The sequence below is a fragment of the Hippoglossus stenolepis genome, chromosome 5 (assembly GCF_022539355.2).
Source record: "Hippoglossus stenolepis isolate QCI-W04-F060 chromosome 5, HSTE1.2, whole genome shotgun sequence".
NCBI lineage: Eukaryota > Metazoa > Chordata > Actinopteri > Pleuronectiformes > Pleuronectidae > Hippoglossus > Hippoglossus stenolepis.
Genome location: NC_061487.1, coordinates 13,467,590 through 13,486,843, shown reverse-complemented (window position 1 = coordinate 13,486,843; position 19,254 = coordinate 13,467,590). Strand labels below are relative to the sequence as shown.

The window sequence follows — 19,254 nt, the reverse complement described above, 5'->3', positions numbered from 1 at the left end:
AATGAATTACTTTACAAAAGGAGCATATTAGCTCATGTGTAGCCTGTACTGTATATCAAATATGAAACATGAGTCTCTTGATGTTAAAATGATGCTTTATGGTCAGTTCTATATTTTGTCACTTTTGTGAAATATGCAGGACCAGGTTGTGGAGGGTTACCACTTTATTAAATGTTTACAAAGCATGAGCAGTGGGGCTGGCAGATCCCAGGTAATAAGGAAGGAAAGTAAATGTGAAGAAAGTGGCAGGTTAAGAATGTCAGAGAGCAGGAACCTCATTTCTCTTATTCTTCCCTCCTTATAATTATCACTGTAACCTAACACATTCATTTTATTATTATAAATCATAGAATTTGTTTTATCATCCTGCTGTTTGTTTATGGTGTGTTAAATGTCTTTTTTTTTAAGAGAACTCCTGATCCGATATCTGAAATCCAAACCAATCGTGCAGTGAAGGAATAATACCACAGTGTAAAATACTCCATTACAAGCTAATGGTTTGCTTTTAAAATCCTACTTCAGTAAAAGAACAGAAATGAAGTTAGCCTAAATGCAGTCAGAGTGGGAAAAGTCAAAGTTTCTTCTGCCATTGTCTGATACAACGTATTATTTTATCACAACACTACTTACAATAATTGTCATTATTGATTAATCTGAAGATACATTTTTTTTGATTAATCTAAAGATTATTTACTTGATAAATCAATGAATTATTTGGTCTGTAAATGTCAAATCAATGTTTTTTTAAAGATACTCATCACAGTTTCTTTAAGCCCAAAGTAACATATTCAAATATCAAACAGATGTTTAGTTCACAATCAGATAACATTGAAAAAGAGCAGCAAGTTGTCACAAGCGAAAAATTGCAACTAACATATTTTTGACATTTTGGCTTAAAAATTAATTAGTTAGATAACTAATTTTCATCTGATGACTGAATACTAAACCAACATAAGGTTTCATGTTCTCATAATGTTTGACATATTTTTGGCCATGTAGTGCAGTGCAAAGACAGACGAAACGTGTGACGCATCAGGCGGCAGACAGAACATGGGTGTCACTCTCTCATGCGCAACTTTCTCTGACACACACACACACTGCTCTGAGTCAGTAACCGTTCTTGTCATTCAGTTCTCCGAAAGCAGTCTGAGAATCCAGTGATAATCTGCTGTGCTGACTGATTCAACAATGAAATGTTGCAACATCTTAAAAACAAAAAAATCTGACCCAACATCATCAAATCACTTGGCGTGTAGTGAAGAGTTAATAAACTGTCCCCCCTCCTGTAACACACCCAACGCTATGACACATCTCTTTTGTTTGGCGGAGGCCCCACGTGTACCTACACTGAAAAAGAGACGATGGTAATTATTAGGGTGGTGGCTATAGAAATACTCTATAAGCTCTAATGCCGTCTAATACCTCAGCAGATCAGACGCCCTAACGAGCAGGTTCAACACTTCAGAGAGAGAAAGCGCATCCACCATCAACTCAATGGTTATGGTAAGTGTCAACTTATTTTTAAAAAGACATTTAAACAAGATTTAATTAATTCCACTGCGGTTTATGTTATGGAGGGAAACTAATTTCCACTGAGGAACATTCAATTTTACTTCAATTGTATAGATGCATTTACTGAAATGTGTAAAAGCTGTGAGGGATTATTTCTAAGCACAAATATTCTCTGACGAAATAGGATAGAATAGAATAGAATAGAATAGAATGCCCTTTTGTCATTGCACGTACCAAAACATTTTGCTGTGAATCTCCAAAGCATTGCAATAAATATAATAAATAGAAAAGATTATTGATAATTGAAAAATAGACAAGAAATATATGATATATATACATAGTACATATGGTAAAACATTAAGTTTTTGTTATAAACTCAGGAAGGAGGTTATATCTCTATAGATCTTTTACTAAATCTGGTTCATTGTGTAAATCTATTTACTTCAATCATCTACGGGGAAATAAAATATTGGGCTTTCAATAAGGGAAATGATTGGCTAATTGAAAAACCTTAAAACAGGATTAAATTCATCTTCTGTTTTTCTTGTTTTCTTATATCCCAAGGAAGAAAAGAATCCAGAAAACAAATGATTGCACTAGATATTTGTTTAAAATGATTTAAACCAGTTTAATTTAACATGTTTGTTCTGCACCGGATGTGAATTTTTCAATACTTCACTTCACTTCACTTCACCTCACCTCACCTCCAGACAGGTAGATACTACAGCTGTACCGCATGTAGCATGCGTCACTCCCACGCTTAATATCACCTTTGTATCTATGGCCATGGTGACTCACGGTTGCTAGGCTGAAATAAAACAAACCAGGTGGAACAGGTGTGTCTCTGACGTAACAGAGTGAGAGTGAGCCACACCTTGTAACAGACCTGCAGTCACGCTGAGGCTCATTTACAAGACTCAACTTGATTTGATGCATCCCCTACACAGAGCTCTTACACTGTTCTGACAAAAAGTCAACTAATCATTACACATACAAAAAGAACAGATGTATAATGAATTAAAGGTCCAGTCTTTAGGTGAAATTGATCTATTGGCAGAAATTGAACGTACAATAATCCAAGTGTTGTTTTCACTAGTGTGTTTCATCTAAATTGTACGAATTGTTGTTTTCTTTACCCCAGAATGGGCCCTTTATATTTAAATACTTTATATTTACATCGGGAGTGGATCCTCTGTATGGAGTTTTTTTTTTTTATGGAAGCCCAAACTGGACAAACTAAACACCTTTTGAGTTTTTAGACGACTGAAGGATGCCACAGGTTCTCTATCATGTTTGGAGGGAGAGGGTGAGGGGAGGGGTATTCAGCTGCAACATGCAACTTCACCACTAGATGCCACTAAATTCTACACACTGAACCTTAAATCATACAGACTAATAAAACTAAGAATAATTTAACAAAATTTAATAATTCACATACAGCACATTTTCGATAAATTTAGATGTTTTTACAAGACAATGCAAAATTGGAGCAGGATAGACGTTAATGCATGTGATCTTGATGAAAATTCTACTTTAAATTCCAACTTGAAGTATAGTTAAAATATATATTTGGACCTGCATATACATATATGATAAATCATCCACTTGTGCAACACATCCAGCATGGAGTGTGGTAATGTTAATGAATTAGAGCTTTTTGTCTTAATTCTTCAAGCCATCACATTTACCCCCATTGTTCATTTAAGGATTAGGGGTTAGGGGCTGCTAGACAGGACTGTCGTTGTTGTTTAACAATCATCTGTTGTTTAACCTGGTTTTTTCACTTTGTTTATATATATATATATATATTATATTTTAATATATTAAAATATAATTCGATGGAGTGAATAAACAGTCCACCGAATCCACTCTTTGTAACAGAACAGAAATGTAGCTGTGATCGTGATCAGAACACAGTACAACTAAAAAGAAATGTGGAGTTTCTCTTGGGAACTTTTCAAATAACAATTAACATAATCTTAAAGATGTGTTACAAAAATACACAGATCCTTTACTCAATTAAAAGTGGTAATACTGCAATATTCAAATACTCCTGCTTTGAAAATGGGTAACGTATCAAATGCAAAAGTATTGTCTTTATAAAACATACAGTCAGTTTAATATTATATTGTCATACATTAAACTACCTGGTCTTAACACAACATAACATTACATAACATACCGTAGTAAAGCATAGCACAACACAACATAAAATTACATAGCATAGCATAGCATAGCACAGCACAACACAATATAAAACAATACAACACAACACAAAAATTACATAACATAACATAACATAGCATAGCATAGCACACACAACACAATAAAAAACAATACAACACAACATAAAACAACACAACATAAAATTACATGACATAGCATAGCATAGCATAGTATAGCACATGATTTGGTTTGAACAGTTTAATGGTTTATTCAGTGAATTTGGATCAGTCTGTTAATAATGGCAGTACTAACACAGCAGTGTGTATCGCAGACACACACACACACACACGCAGCTCACTCACCTGTACGTCAGGTGTCCTCTGCCCCCCGAGGCCCCGCCCCCTGCTGGTGCGCCTCTCAGTCGCCTCCTCCACGTTCAGCGGACGCACAACAACCTGTTCGCAGCTGCGCTCTGACCGGACGCCAGCGTCTCTCCTCTGAACCTTTCCACCATGAGTATCATGGGCACTGAGAACGTCTTTATGTCCGCCCTGCAGCCCAACAAATCGGTGACCACCTACGGGCTCCCGTCTGAGGTCCGCCTCGGGAATGGGAGCTCCGCGTCGGACGAGGTGTCCAGATCGCGGCGGGTCCAGCAGCAGGTCCAGATGAGACTGGCGGAGAAGTCCACACTTCCGCGTCAGAATGGATCCGCCTCGCATTACGCCACGTCAGGTAAAGAGGTCTCTTAACTCACCTTTCACAGGGGAACTGCTCTGGATCTGCCCTGGATGCATGTTCCTCTATGTGTCTCTGGATGATTCCGCTAGGCTGCGCGCGCTGAGCGGATCTAGGTTCAGTTTAGAGCAGTCTGGGAATTCAGGGCAGAAGCACTCAGTGTCCACCCAGGTTCACGAGGAGGTGCAGGTGGCTTCGTGTGACAGTCTGACCAGTCACTCTTATGACCGTGTTTCCTTCTGCTTTACTCCAAAGAGCTGAAATGACTCTGACTCTTTTATTTGGATGGGACCCCAGTGAGGACGTGTGATACCGGACACCACATGTGGCAAATGTGCTTGCATCTAGTTTATATTTTCAAAAATTGTCTTTGCTTCTCCACCATATTCATTCATTTGTGAAAATGGACGATTATTGATTCTTTTCAATATCTGTGTATAAGAAAACCAGACATATTCTCATTTAAGAGGGTTGAATCTGTGGATTGTTTCCAGTTTTTCTTGTAAAAAAGAATCAAACCACCTAATTTAGTTTGATTAATATGTTTTCTGTTGGTTGATACATCGATTATAAGCTTAATAATTTACCAAAAGTAACATTATTCACATTTCTCCAGTAGGCTATGACTCATATCATTGGAAGCTTTTAATTTAACTTCCAGTTTATACATGTATGAGTGTGTGTGTGTGTGTGTGTGTGTGTGTGTGTGTGTGTGTGTGTGTGTGTGTGTGTGTGTGTGTGTGTGTGTGTGTGTGTGTGTGTGTGTGTGTGTGTGTGTGTGTGTGTGTGTGTCGTTGCTGCTGCATTCCTGTGGGTTTGTTTCTCATCAGGGGAAATCTGTCCATTCAGCTGCTCTGCACTGAACGCAGCAGCGATCGTACCGTGTGTGTGTGTGTGTGTGTGTGTGTGTGTGTGTGTGTGTGTGTGTGTGTGTGTGTGTGTGTGTGTGTGTGTGTGTGTGTGTGTGTGTGTGTGTGTGTGTGTGTGTGTGTACCTGCAAATGGCATGAGAAAGGGTTAATGTGTAACAGGTCCAAACAAGAGCTGCTTTCATGATCCTCCCTGATAGCAGAGTAAAGTGAAAGCCTCCCTCTGTGGGATTGGGTTTCAGGCCTTGCTCAGCTGAAAGGGGCCGACAGTTCAAGAGATACCTGGAAGAAGACTGGAGTGTCGTCGTCTTCTGTTCAGAGACTTGAAGTTGTAAAAAGGTGTCTGCGTCGTCAGACAAAGTGGAGGTGGGATTGTTGTGTAAGCATCGGGGTGTATGAAAGGTTTCCTGCAGTAAGAGCTAAATGAGTCGTGGATGCAGGTTGAGTTGATGTAGAAGTCATGGAGGCTAAAACTTGTTTACCTGTCCCCTAAAGCGTAAGGACATTCCTTCTCTTCCCATGATTGGATCTGTCAAAACCCAGTGAGCATGCCAAGCAGGTCCACGTCAGAGCCTTCCGTAATCAACATCTAAAATTCTGGGCTGTGGCTGAGGCAGAATCTTTTTCTCACCCTACTAGTTTTCCGCTCTTTCCCCTCGAGGTGCCAACGCTAGCGGCTTTACAGAGGCAAACATAAAATACTGTCACGTCATCTCTATCATGTCTTGAATCCTGTTCAAGAAGAAGAGGAAGAATACATAATGACACAGCAGGGAAGGCTGCCATTTCAGTGGTTGTGTGGCTCTAGAGAGGTTCATTGTGAACGGATGTGTTTACACATGAGGAAAACATGCTGATGGTTCGGCACGGATCGCCCCTTCCTCTGAATCTAAATGTTCACCCTGCAACAAGTTTCTCTCTATGACAATAACTGCTGTTCATATGTGGACAAGCCTCAGCAGAAAGTAAGAGTGGAAAAAGTGTGTGTGTGCTCGCAATTGTGCGTGCGTGTACTCATTTTTGTTACCTCTTTAGGACGTCTTCCAGCATAAACTCTTACCTTATCAGGACCAGGAGACCTCATGGGAACCAAAGCCCCGTCCCAATGAGGCAAAAATGTAATTCCAGTTGTAAGATATGCAATATGGTTAAGTTAAGGTTAGGGTTACGTATGAAATGGTCATGGATTAGGTTAGCAATAAAGTTCTGGTCCACAATGAATGGAAGTCAATGCAAATGGTTAACTGTGCAAACCTTTGTGTGTTTGTTGATTCAGTGACCGAAGTTCACTTTTTAAAAAACAATAGGAAGGGAAAAAAAAGTTTCCCGATGAAGGAGTTTTCAGGGTGTGTTTGCTGCGTGTTGTAAAAACTGCTCTCAGGTGTGTCGGGCGTTGCCAGGGTTGTGTTGAATCCAGGCCAAGAGATGTCGGCCACTCTCCACAACACCAACTGTGCCGGTGTGTATTCGTGCTCAGTAGAAGTCAAGAGTGTCGGCAAATCTCCACTCTGCTCACAAGTGGGAAATCTGTTCAGGCTCAACGCACAGACATGTTTCCTCAAGTCAAGAGATCAGTTAGTTTTTAATCATAATCTGTGAGATGATGCTAAAGACTATCAGACACTGGCTACAGGTAACTTGTTAGTAACAGTGTGGCACAATGTTGGTTAACTGTAAATCAAATTCAAATAGTCTACCTGAAAATCTAATGGCACTCTACCTCAGCTGACACCTTCTCATTACTGTTTGTCTGTCTGTTGTCAGGGTTACACAATAAACTACTGAACAGATGTTATTGAGACGTGGGAAATTGGGACATGGGCCAAGAAAGAACATATTCCCTTTCAGAGCAGATTTGATTTAAGGAAACAGATCTAGCAATTTTTTTATTTCACTTTCTGTAACAGGGCAAGATTTGACAGGTTTGGGAAGAAGAAGAAGATAATCCAGCGATCTTAATCAAAAGAAACCAGGCTTGTGTAGAAAGCTCATATCTATGAACAGGTGATATCATAAGCAGTTTGTAGAAGATGTCTGATCTCAATGTGTGTGCAATATGGAGATAAAGAGGCCAATCAGTCTTGGTGGAGGTATGTACTGAGGGCCCCTCTACTTAGCTAATGTTATCATTAGTACATCATTACTTATCATTAGTACTGTATCATTAGTACACTATTTTAGTACAGTTATAGTTAGTACAGGCTCACACAGCTGCACGGCTGTTTGCATGACGACTGTATCATACCTGGAACAACAGATTCATTCTCAGAAGTTTTCAATAATAATCTTGACAGAATTATTAGTTGACATGTACACACACTGAGTATAATAAACTGGGTGTTGTCACTGAACTTTTCTGGTTTCAGTTGACCCAGATATTTGACTCAGCGATCAGCCTCTCGAGGCTCGGACCGTAGTGAACGTTTTGCCGCCGTCAGCCTCACCGCTCTCCTGTCGAGTCACACCGATCTGTAGATGAGAGCGAAACATTCACACGCTCTACATGCTGAGAGATGATTGTGTGTGTCAGTCGAGAAGTATTCTCCCAGGTGAACGGTAACCAGAGACCTGGTGACTGGACTCCTCCTCCTCCTGTTACAGTCTCGTCCTCAGTCTCCAACTGCAACACAACACCTGCTATTCATCATGCAAATCATTGTTGCAAATTAAAGAGGCGAGACACCTCCACGTGGTTCAATCTTCACTTCATTTGATCATTGAAAGTTTTGCCTGTTTTATTTGATCATTTTTTTTTCAATTGAAATTTCAAAGTCTGTTATGTTCATGTATAATGTTATAATAACAACCAATTAGATATCCATGTTAAAACATGAGCTTGTAAAAGTAAACAAGTGTTTATGTTTTTCACTCGGCCAAAGCTTTTCTAGGAGAGCCAGCATTATTCTGCTTCCACATAAAAATCCAAAAGATATGAATCAAGGTTTTAAGAATTCCTAAAAAAGTCAATTGTCATTTTTTATCTTTTATTTAATTTTTTTTATCAAACTGACATTTGCACTTTTACTGGGAAAAACATTTATATCCACCAATTTGGAGTGTCATCTTTTTTCTTATTTATTTATAAAGATCTGATTTAAAATATACAAAAGATATATTTCTTGGATTGGAACTGGTTTTTCGTCTTTTCAGAAAATGTTTCTCGACTTTTGTAAATGTATGTATTATATTTAGTAATCATGTGTTTTTCCATTTTGTTGCTTTATTTCAGAATACGGTGGCTCTTCATCAGTGAAATATCACACCTACAACCCAAGCTTCAGCTCAAAGTCCTCCTACATGCACTCCGGCTCCAGAACGATGGTGAGTGCGGCCAGATTATCTCACTGCTCAAACATTTCTTCACACATATCAAACATCACCAGTTCCGGCCCTCTGCTGGTGTCACAGCGGGTCATGAACAGCGCTCAGCACGTGTGGTATTTCACAGGAGGCTGTGATGAGATCAGCTCAGGGTTTTCATGTCCACCCTCTAGATTCCTCTATTTTTGGGATTCAACAGGAAAACGCTGGCGTTATTCCACTAATGTTTGAGCTCTGAACCTAAGCGTGACCTTGTGTTAACTTGTAGATTTCTAATAGCTCTCTGATACGTCACATTTTAATTAGTTTAAAAAACCTCCACGCCTAAACGGTGAATGCTGAAGCCATGACCTTTGTTTCCTGACATGTTGGTGATCACATTTAGAAACCGGTGACTCATCGCAAATTCACCCACACATACAGTTCAATACAACACAGAGAATAACTCTGCTCACATTTGATAGTAACATTTACTCCTCTTTTCATCCTCAGGGCCCTCGTGTATCCCAGAAGCCGGGCTTCAGCTGCCAGTCCGCCGGCCCAGATCTGGCCCAGTTCCACAGGATCAGTGTTGGAGGTGGTGGAGCTGGAGCTGGTGGTGGTGGTGGTGGTGGTGGTTTTTACAGAGAGGACATGCGCATGGGCAGCAGCTACCACGGCAACACCAGACCCCAGCCCCGAATGGACTCAGAGACCCTCTCTATGCACACAATGCGGCAGCAATCCCTGCCTATAAATCCCTGGATGGTCGATGCCAGCGATGCCGGAAGCATAGTCTCGGACCGGGATGCCACCTTCAACCGCCAGTACAGCCAGGGCACGGTAAACGGCTATAGCAGCCAGAAGAGGCAAGGAGGAGGCACCATGACCTACATGCCAAGCATGCAGCGATCCCTCAGTGGCACTCTTCAACGTGGCGGAGGGATGACAGGAGGGGAGGCGGAGATCGTCCACCAGCAGTCTTTCAAAGGCCCCGCCCACCGTACCATCAGCAGGATTACAAACCGAAACCGCTTGAGCATGGGCTCCATGTCTGGGAGCACCTACGGTAGAGGAGGGGACGTGGTGGACAGGGGCTACATCGCTTCTGGAGTGGGCTCGGCTTCCCAGGGGAGCCTGATGATGCAGCGTCAGGGCACCCTGTCCCGCGCCATGTCAACCAAGAGCATTCAGAGTGTTGGCCGGGGCATGGACATCTTCAATGGGCAGATGGAGATGGGAGCCAGCATGGGCAACCTCAGCGGGTGAGACACTCACACGTTCAGTGTTTCCATTTGAAACAGACGGTGCATTTCATGTTCTCACACTATTATTGACAGACCCTGCGTGTGTAATGGTAGGTTGAACATATCAGTGTCAGCAAAAGGTCCACATTCGACTGGTTAGATTTCACCAACTACATCCGCCTAATGACCAACACGCTGATGCTGACTCATATGAGGAGGTTTAAAATCTGGTATCATGAATAAATATTCTATGATTTTCATTCCGGAATCACGTCCATAGGTGTAGTGCAGCGTGAAGACGCTTTAATCAAAGTACGGAAATAGAATAAAACAAATGGAATGTCGAAGTTTCCAAATTGACATGTAGGGTCAAATGAAATCCTATAAAACACAATTTACTTGTGTTCATTCACCTTTTTTGCTTAATTAAAACCTACTACATCAGTAATAATAGTTCTCTGGCACTTTGCCCCACACGTCTGATCAAGTCGTAAGAAAAGGCCAGAACCAAGAGTGAAGCGGCGACTAACTCATATTGTCTGTGCAGCCAAATGTTTATTTACTGTACCTTAATCCTCTGTGCCTCTATTGCCCTAAAACCACTCGCAACATGTTCCTTTATTATGACAAACACGGGCCATTTGGGTTTATCTTTGTCTGGGCCACATCCTGATCACCACCCAGCACCAGCCTGATGGTGCAAACATTAACGCACCATATGTGTATTACTCCACTGCTGAAAATAGTTCCCAGTGAAGGCTCCATTTGCTTCAGTTCGATTGATAAACCCACAATGCCATGGTGTTTATTTAACTTTTTTGTAAATGAAACTTGGGAATGGGGTTTAGATTAGAGAGCTATGGACTAATAAATTATTTTAATTGGGAGTTATTGATTGTAAGAACATTATTATTCTATATGTTTTGTCAGTAAACGCCAATATAATCATCCTGTATCCTTTAATTAGTTCATAATACTCGATGACAGAAATGACGGCTGGACTCATTCTGGTGACTCAGCTTGTTGAATGTGTCTGAGACGTCAGCGGCAGCAGAGTGAAGCTATATGCACCAGTATGATGGTGTCACAACCATCATGTGTCAGGAGGTCTTAGTGAGGGAGTGTGTGCATGTGTGTGTATGTGTGTGTGTATTTACTCAGAGCTGTGGATCGGGAGGTGGCGCCATGGCGGTGGAACTGGTTTTGGGTGTGGCAGCTGAGTTTCTGTCCTTGCATTTCACACATCCCGCAGCGAGTGGTTAGCCGAGTCGATTCACAGGCCAGTGTCTGATTTGGAAGAAATAACAGTTTTTCAGACATGACACAAATCATCCATGATTGATTGCAGTAATTATTGCGGCCACTCTGTTGGTTTTCACTCAAACATCCAGAGGTCATGCAGAATTTGTGCTATCTTGCAGTACAGCAGCGTAACGACATCACTAAAATGTTTTACATTCTTGGTTTGAATGTGTTTTTTGCTTCTTTGCTAGGATCACCTCCTTGGACATGGCCACAGCTGTGCAACACCTGAGGGAGCCCGACCATGATTTACAGGTCCTGGGTGCTGCCTACATTCAACATGAGTGTTACAACGACAGCGACGCCAAACACGAGGTACTTAAAACAATTTAAACTTGTGGTTCAAATTCCTCCAGGTCTCTCCTCTCTGCAATCCGTACTGAGACTCTCCGTTATATATATATATAGGCGTCATGATGGATGATCTGGTGACAGGAGGCAGTGACAGCTTTGCTTCTGTTTTTTTTTAAAACATGCAGTAAACTAATGTGGACTCTGCCCTGTAAAAATGTTGATTGGCAGATATATAGTAAAGGTTACACCTCTTATCTGCTGTGGCCTCAGTGCTTTTAGCCTGTTGAGGACAGGCAGACACTTGTGGTCAGTGTGTAACTATTCCTCTAAAAAAGAAATGTTCTTTTATATTTAAAAAGAATGGTCGGACAGTCTGGGAATACATTTAACATATTCAGTCTCTTACTCAGAGTTAGAGAATGAAGATTATCTACTCTCATATCTGTACAGTAAATATGAAGGTTGAGCCAGCAGCTAAAGCTATCTTAGATTCGCATAAACACAACAGTCCCCTCATGAAACCACAGTTAAATTCACAAGATCTGGATTTTATTTGCAATTAAAAACAGGGGGGGAGAGCTAAATGTGGCAAAATCATCTCAGCAGCTCAAAAATATTTATTAACAGAAACATGCATAATTTCTGAATCTTTTTGTCTAACTGTTTGCGGAATAGTTCAAAGAATTTGGCAACTCTTAATCACTGCCATGGATACAGTCCAGACACAATGATACATTGCATGAGATGAAACTGAATGTGAAAGATGCTGTTATCAAGATTTGAATCCATCAGAACACTCTTTATGCTTTGTTTCTCTTAAAAGCAAACGAAAAAACCCACCAAATAATAGGAGAAAGTATAAAAAAAAGCATTAAATGTAAAATCCTAAGCAAAATGATCTTGTTTCTCCAGGTGCGTCGTTTGAAGGGCATCACTGAGCTGGTGAGGCTCTTCAACAGTGACAACCAGGAAGTGCAGCGCTACGCCACTGGCGCCGCGCGCAACCTCATCTACGAGAGCATGGAAAATAAAGTGGCGCTGATCGATGAGGGCGGCATCCCGCAGCTGGTTGAGGCGCTCAAGGAGAACGACGACGAGCTCCACAAAAACATCACAGGTAGGAAAACCCCCCGATTTCAGACAAAAGTAAGACATGACGAGAGGAGCAGAATTCTCACAGCTTGCCGTGGACATTCGCCTCCAGCAGACTTGAATGCTGATTAGTTGGTGTTTGGATGCAACGTGATCTTGGCTGTGGTGTCCTTGAAATACTTTGAGCAAAGACTAGCGTTTGAAAGTGATATTATATCACACCCAGGAAGGATGGCAGGAGAATCCAGATAGTCTGTATTTACTGTAAATAAAGTCTCAGTTCGTTTTATTTTTTTAAAGAGGGAGTGGACACTCTTTTCATTATATCAGCATTCTTTCTTTCAGTGGTTGTGCTTTCATTTCCTCTTTATTTGACATTTACGTCTGTCGGGCCAATAACAGCCCGAGTCTGAACAAGTTTAGTTTCCTCTTGTCTGGTCTCCAACTGCCATCATCGTCTGTTGTCAGCAGAAGCGATCGCACTTTCTCACTCAATGACTTCTTGAAAATTGAAGAAAAAGAAGGATGTTCAAACCCCGACTCCAGGGTGGAGATGTAAGAGGAATGCAGTGTGTATTGAGCACTCAAAGAGCAGGAGGTGGAGCTGCTATCTTTTCTATAGGGTGTGTGAAGAGGAGGATAACTAACAGTGTATCTGCTCCTGCCCTTGATGAGCTGAGGCCCTGTCTCTGTGACCTTTGAGCCACAGTGATTTATATCTACTGGACTGCTATAGCTTGTGTCGATGGCGCTTGTAAAGAAAGAAGAATCTTTGGGAAAGTGATAAATAACAAAGCAGATGTGCCTTTTCCAGATTTGTAGGTTTAACTGTCTCGTATAAAGACAGGTCATCCTGAAATAAGGAGTTCAGGACCAATTCGATTTTTATGAACATGAAGCTACATCCATCTTCTCACCTAACTCTCGACAAGAAAGACAATAAGTGTGTTTTTAAACTGCAAAGGATACAAATCACCATGATTCAAATGAAAATTTAAAGACTTCTGACATCCTACATGAGAAATAAAATGTAAAAAAATCGGCAGTAATGTGGAAAATGGACAATCATGCCTGAATTTGTTGCTGACCTGTCCCTGGTGTGTGTGTGTGTGTATGCAGGTATTCTGTGGAACCTTTCATCCAAAGACAACCTGAAGGAGAAACTGGCCCGGGAGGCGCTTCCTGAGTTGACCGAGAAGGTCCTCATCCCTCTGTCCGGCGGGGGAGACTCTGAGGACATCTATCAGTCCTCCTCCGAGGCCGACATCTACTACAACACCACGGGTTGCCTCAGGTGCGCCTCGATTTTTTTGCGTCCCATCCCTGCAGCTGCAAAGTGTCACTGAACTAGGGTTTTTTGTTCTGGCTTCCTCTGCGCCTGCTCCTTTTTGAGAAGGAGCAGGCGCAGGTGGGCAAACCAGTTCCGTCAGGCCGCTCGATCTTGTGTGTCAGCTGAAAGCCACTGGAGCTTTTACCACACCCATTACTCTTCACTGTTGTTTGCAGAAGCCTGCACCGCTCCAGCCTCCAGTCGCTTTTGTCCTGCTCTGTTTGTGTGCACACCTGAGGGCTTTGATGAATACTTTTGCATGTGGGGAATATCTGCAAAGCTTTCTACAAAATATGTATCTACTCTTAAATTAAATTATTGATTTAATTTAAAAAAAATTGAAAGCTGAAGCATTGTGCCAAAAGTGGAAGAACCCACCCAAGCCAAACTGTGCTGTGCCCCATTTGCATCTAATGAAACACATGACTCCTGACTGACTTTTATCTGCAATGACTGTGTGCAGGAATCTGAGCTCTGTGAACGAGAAGACCCGTCAGCAGATGAGAGAGACCCACGGACTGGTGGACTCTTTGGTCGGCTACATCAAGTCCTCCCTCGATCAGAACAAGGCAGAAGACAAGGTGAGACCACCTGGAGACTGAGCCTCATCTAAACAGCGTCTCTTCAACCCACGTCTTACCTTTACTGTGTGTATCTTTGCGCGTGTGTTCTTAGGGGGTGGAAAACGCAGTGTGTGTCCTGCGGAACCTCTCCTACCAGCTCTACAGTGAGATGCCTCCATCTGCCATGTTTCGACTGGAAGGACCAACCAGGGATCAGGACTCAGCGAAGGGCGAGGCCATTGGTTGCTTTACACCTCAGAGCAGGAAAGCTAAAGACGTACGTACATGTTGGACTTGTGGCTTTTTGTGTCCAGGAACCAGACCCTCCATCTCAACTCTGTCTCCTTATGTGTTCCTTCCTCCAACAGAGCAAGCACCAGGATCTCTCCACTTTCACCGAGGTGGCACGGGTGCCCAAGGGCGTGGAGTGGCTGTGGCACCCTCAGATAGTTGGGGTGTACAACCGCGTGCTGCATCAGTGCGAGATCAACTCCACCACCCGCGAGGCAGCTGCCGGAGCTCTGCAGAACATCACAGCCGGAGACAAGAGGGTAAGAAGCATATCTTTGTCAGTTCACCTGTGAGAAGACTCGAATGCTATAATGTTAGCTTGTCTCATTATTTTCTCATTTATTTTCCTCTTTGTCCTGCAGTGGGCGTCAGTAATGAGCCGGTGGGCTCTGGAGCAGGAGCGCATGCTGCCAATGCTGATGGACCTGCTACGTACCAACAAGGACCTGGAGCTGCGTTCCCTCACAGGCCTCCTCCGAAATCTGTCCCGCCATGCAAGGGACAAGGGCGACATGGGTTAGTCTTCCATTTTTTCCTTCATGTTACAAATTTAAAAAATGATGCCTAGAGATAAAGGCTCATTCAAAACAGTATTATCCGTTTTAAAGTATTTGTTGTATCACATGTGAGACAAACTCTAGTTTGGCACATTGGATGAAGGCAAACTTCACCATGTGTTAAATTCACATGTGTTTAGCCCCTTGTAGCTTGTCTGTGTGATTCTCCTCACTTTTTTATCGGGAAGCAAAATTAGCTCTGATCATTTGAACCTTCAAAGCTACTGAAAATCTAATTGTGAAATTTTACACACATTTTATAAATCATAGTTAAAATTGCACCCAATTCATGGCATTGAAATGTTGTATTTTATTTTGTTTGTGTTATTATATTCCCCTCTGAGGAATCTCCAATTTTACAAATTATTGTGTGGATAATTTCTGGATGAATAATTGAAATCTGTTTAGCTCAAACTAGATTCTGAAGAGTTAAGGATGAGAAATTCAAACTAGAACATTCAGGATACCAAGAATAATGGAATTAATCATTCATTAATAATAATCTCAAATATTTAATACTGGAGGTGCAGCAATCAAGATTTAAGCATCTGTCAATCAGAAATTCAGTTGTTCTGTTCAATCAGGACAGTGTAGGAGTTGATTGACAGCAGTCTGTAGATAAGCAGCATGTCAACTTTTTGGCAGGAAGTTGGCACAACTTTGGCAGGAACCTGTTCATGTTCATAGAGGATATCATTGCAAATAGTAAATAGCTGATTGTTTTCGAGGTCTTAAGAAATGCAGTGTTATCCTAACAATACATATTTTAATATTCAGCAACGAAGGTTGTAAACCACCTGGTGACCAAGCTGCCGGACGATGGGCACCAGAAGGAGCCGTCCAGCGATGTAGTGGTGAACATCTGTGGTATTCTCAACAACCTGGTGACGGGCAGCAATTTAGCAGCCAGAGACATCGCCTTCTTCGACGGCCTGCCCAAACTGGTCGCCCTCAAGAACTCAACTGGCAGCAGGTGAGTGGTCTTAACGTGGCGATCGTTAAAACATTCTGTATTAGTCAAGAGTTAACACGAGTCCTGTTACACATATCTAAACATTTACATGACATTTGATACCGAATGTTGCACAGAATGTTGCAGCCTGTCGTCTCACACGAGGTCATTTCTGACGAACCTTTGTTTTTTTCCAGCACTGGGAAGATGAAATCAGCCAAAGCAGCAGCCACAGTCCTCAGCAACATGTTCCAGTACAAGAAACTGCATAAAGATTACAAAAACGTGAGACAACGTGGAAATGACAATATCGCCCGCCAGAAAAATCCAAAATTAATAGTTCTTTTTTCTGAATCATTTGTCACAAGTCTGATGAAAGGAGTGACTCACTTACTGATCACATCCACACAGAAGATCTCAAATTATGAATGTACAAGTATTGAGTATTACTGAACCATGATATAGGTCATAAATATGTGTTTAAACTCAGTGATTGCTCAGATAGAATATATTATAAGGTTGGCGGTTCGATCCCAGTCTTCCCCATTCCGCATGCCGAAGTGTCCTTGGGCAAGATACCGAACCCCAAAATTGCCCCCTTCACGTCGAGGAAGAGCTGCTTATAGATGCACTGTATGAATGTGTGTGTGAATGGAAAACTGTACAGTAAAGCGCTTTGAGTGGTCATCAAGTCTTGAAAAGCGCTTTATAAATGCAGACAAAAAGAAAAACATATTGAACATTTAAAATTACACAAGTACTTTTTTATCATTAGTGTATTTTGTGACTTTTGTGCACAACGTTTTCAGTTTAGTACAAAACACTGGCAGGAACAGTGTGTGTGTTGACAATGATCAGTAAAACATTTTCTATGTACAGGGCCCCACCCTCATTCCGATATCTGTGTGTGTGGTGTGAGCTTGTTTGCCTGTGTGTTGAAGCATGAAAACGAGTGAAAGTCGAAGAGATTTTGTGTGTGTGTGTGTTTACGAGCTGGACGACATTCCTCACTCTCTGCGATTCCCGTATCATTTGGGTAGCACATGTTCAAAACTTGTATCTTTCCCTTCACAACTGCTGCTCTTTCAAAACGCACACACACACACACACACACACACACACACACACTCACACACTCACACCCAGTAAGGCAGGTCCAGGTTTACTGCCTTCTGCAGATCACGACTTGCCCCACCCAAGGGTGCGGTGCTGAGTTTCCTAATGAACAAGTCACGACAGAACAAAAAAATCGTTAATGTTCGTTTCGCACTTTGTATATATATATTTTTATAATATTATATATACTTTAACAAAACAATATATGTACACGTGCCAAAATGTATGTTTATATTTAAACATTGAATTATTGGACCCTGGATTACACTGCATTGCCAGCTCAGAGATCAATCCAGGTCAACTTCCAACATTCCAATGAGCTGTAGTTCACACCACAACACTGTGGTGTGAAGTATAATAACTACTTGGAGAAATATTTAAAACAATCCTACACAATCATCTCTTTGTGTTTCATGTCTGTTTTTCTTCTTTGCTTTACAGAAAGGGTTCACACGGACGGATTTTGCTGATTTGCTGAATTAAAACAAGTCCGACAGGTGATGTGGTGCACGTCCACTTCTAAACCACCCACCAGTCCTGCACTCTACCAGCACCCTATGGCAGAGCAGTAAATAAACTCTTCATCCAATCCAAAGATAACAGATTTTTTTATAATAAGAACACACCGGTGATAGAGGATCTACCCGCTGGAAGAAAAGAGTTTCTGTCTCTTTTAAAAGTCACTGGACTTTTGTAAGAAATGTGGTCCAGCTATGACGGACTATCGATGGACTCTGATACAAATGTGTGCACCTTAAACTCTCTTTGTTGGAGCTGTGTGTGTGTGTGTTTGTGTGTGTGTGTTTAGTGCAGAATCAGGGATTTTTTTTTTTTTTTAAAGGGCTACGTGTATCCAGATAAAATGCAAACAGCTGTTTGTGTATCTGCGCTTTTTTAAAACTTTTGTCAAACTCTTAAATGACAACATGCTGGACACTTGTGCCTTTTTCTTCTCATTGCACTTAATTCACAGCATTAAATGCAACAGTCGGTACTAACGTGGCATTCTTCTTGTAAATAATGCTTCCTCTTTTACACAGAAATCACATGTTTGAATAAGTGTAGCCTTGTACTTTGTTTTTTTGGACAAATGTGTGTATTAGTGTCAAAATTATAACGTGTAGTTATAAGTGAATGTATGTCAGAAGAGATATTTAGATATACAGTTTGCAGAGATGTAAATAGATTTGATTCAGAAATCTGGGGATAAAGATTGTGCCTCCTAAGTGGACCTTTGTATTTAGCTGTGGGCTTTTTCAAGTTGCAAAATCTGTCTTGTCGTATAAAATGCTGTGTGATCAGTTTTAAAGATAACTCATAAGGTAACATTAAATCTGTCTTCTTGTTTTATATAACTGCTGTTTGTCTAATGTAATAAATGGTGTGAGTGTGAATCACAGGGGTGGAAGGATACAGTCTTACCTTTGTTGACAGAACAAATACCATATTTGTTTAGTGTATGAGACCAATTGCAAAATGTAACACTTTTCAGATTGAATTTATTTAGAATGGCAAGTTGAATTTATATGAATTGACTTGTGCAAGGTCATTTAAAGAAAATAATCTTAACTAAAGTGTGTATGTTTCTGTGTAGGCGTTTTGAAAAAAAACACAGTTCTCATATTTGCTTTTGTGTTGTATTCAGGCACGTGTATCATCTGGATCTTTTTCAGCTAATAAAGAAACGTGGAAATGAAATGTCTTGTCAGCATTTTTTCATGCTTGTGAGCGCCGCAGCGTTTGTTGCTGTGTAGCTGTAAAAGTCCCGACATTAACATGGTGAAATGTTGGCCACTCCCTGTTTACATATTTGATCCTGCTCAGACAGGAACAATACCAGACCTTCCCCTGCCGCACCCTTATTTCAGCTCGTTTTTTTCACTGCAGGTACACACACATATACACACACAAACACACACACTACTC

General features: G+C 41.3%; 1 protein-coding gene across 2 annotated transcripts; it reads left to right on the top strand.

The window, feature by feature from the left end:
- Positions 1–1,423: 1,423 nt before the first annotated feature.
- pkp3a (plakophilin 3a) lies at positions 1,424–19,026 on the top strand. Of its 2 annotated transcripts, XM_035156604.2 has the most exons (14): positions 1,424–1,503; positions 4,236–4,413; positions 8,514–8,605; positions 9,098–9,849; positions 11,325–11,448; positions 12,340–12,544; positions 13,639–13,813; positions 14,313–14,430; positions 14,525–14,689; positions 14,781–14,963; positions 15,066–15,219; positions 16,038–16,233; positions 16,410–16,497; positions 17,770–19,026. In XM_035156604.2, exons 1-14 carry the CDS (start codon positions 1,495–1,497, stop codon positions 17,809–17,811), a joined length of 2,481 nt encoding a protein of 826 aa, XP_035012495.1. In that variant the 5' UTR covers positions 1,424–1,494; the 3' UTR covers positions 17,812–19,026. The 2 variants fall into 2 exon arrangements, with proteins under 2 accessions (XP_035012495.1, XP_035012494.1); XM_035156603.2 differs by lacking the exon at positions 1,424–1,503 and having other exon boundaries at positions 4,104–4,413.
- Positions 19,027–19,254: the final 228 nt, after the last annotated feature.

Bases quoted from the DNA above. Each gene is read 5' to 3' on its own strand.
- pkp3a (XM_035156603.2), top strand. From the start codon at position 4,191: ATGAGTATCATGGGCACTGAGAACGTCTTTATGTCCGCCCTGCAGCCC. The intron at 11,449-12,339 runs GTACTTAAAACA...TTGTTTCTCCAG, and splicing joins ACAGCGACGCCAAACACGAG to GTGCGTCGTTTGAAGGGCAT. The intron at 13,814-14,312 runs GTGCGCCTCGAT...GACTGTGTGCAG, and splicing joins AACACCACGGGTTGCCTCAG to GAATCTGAGCTCTGTGAACG.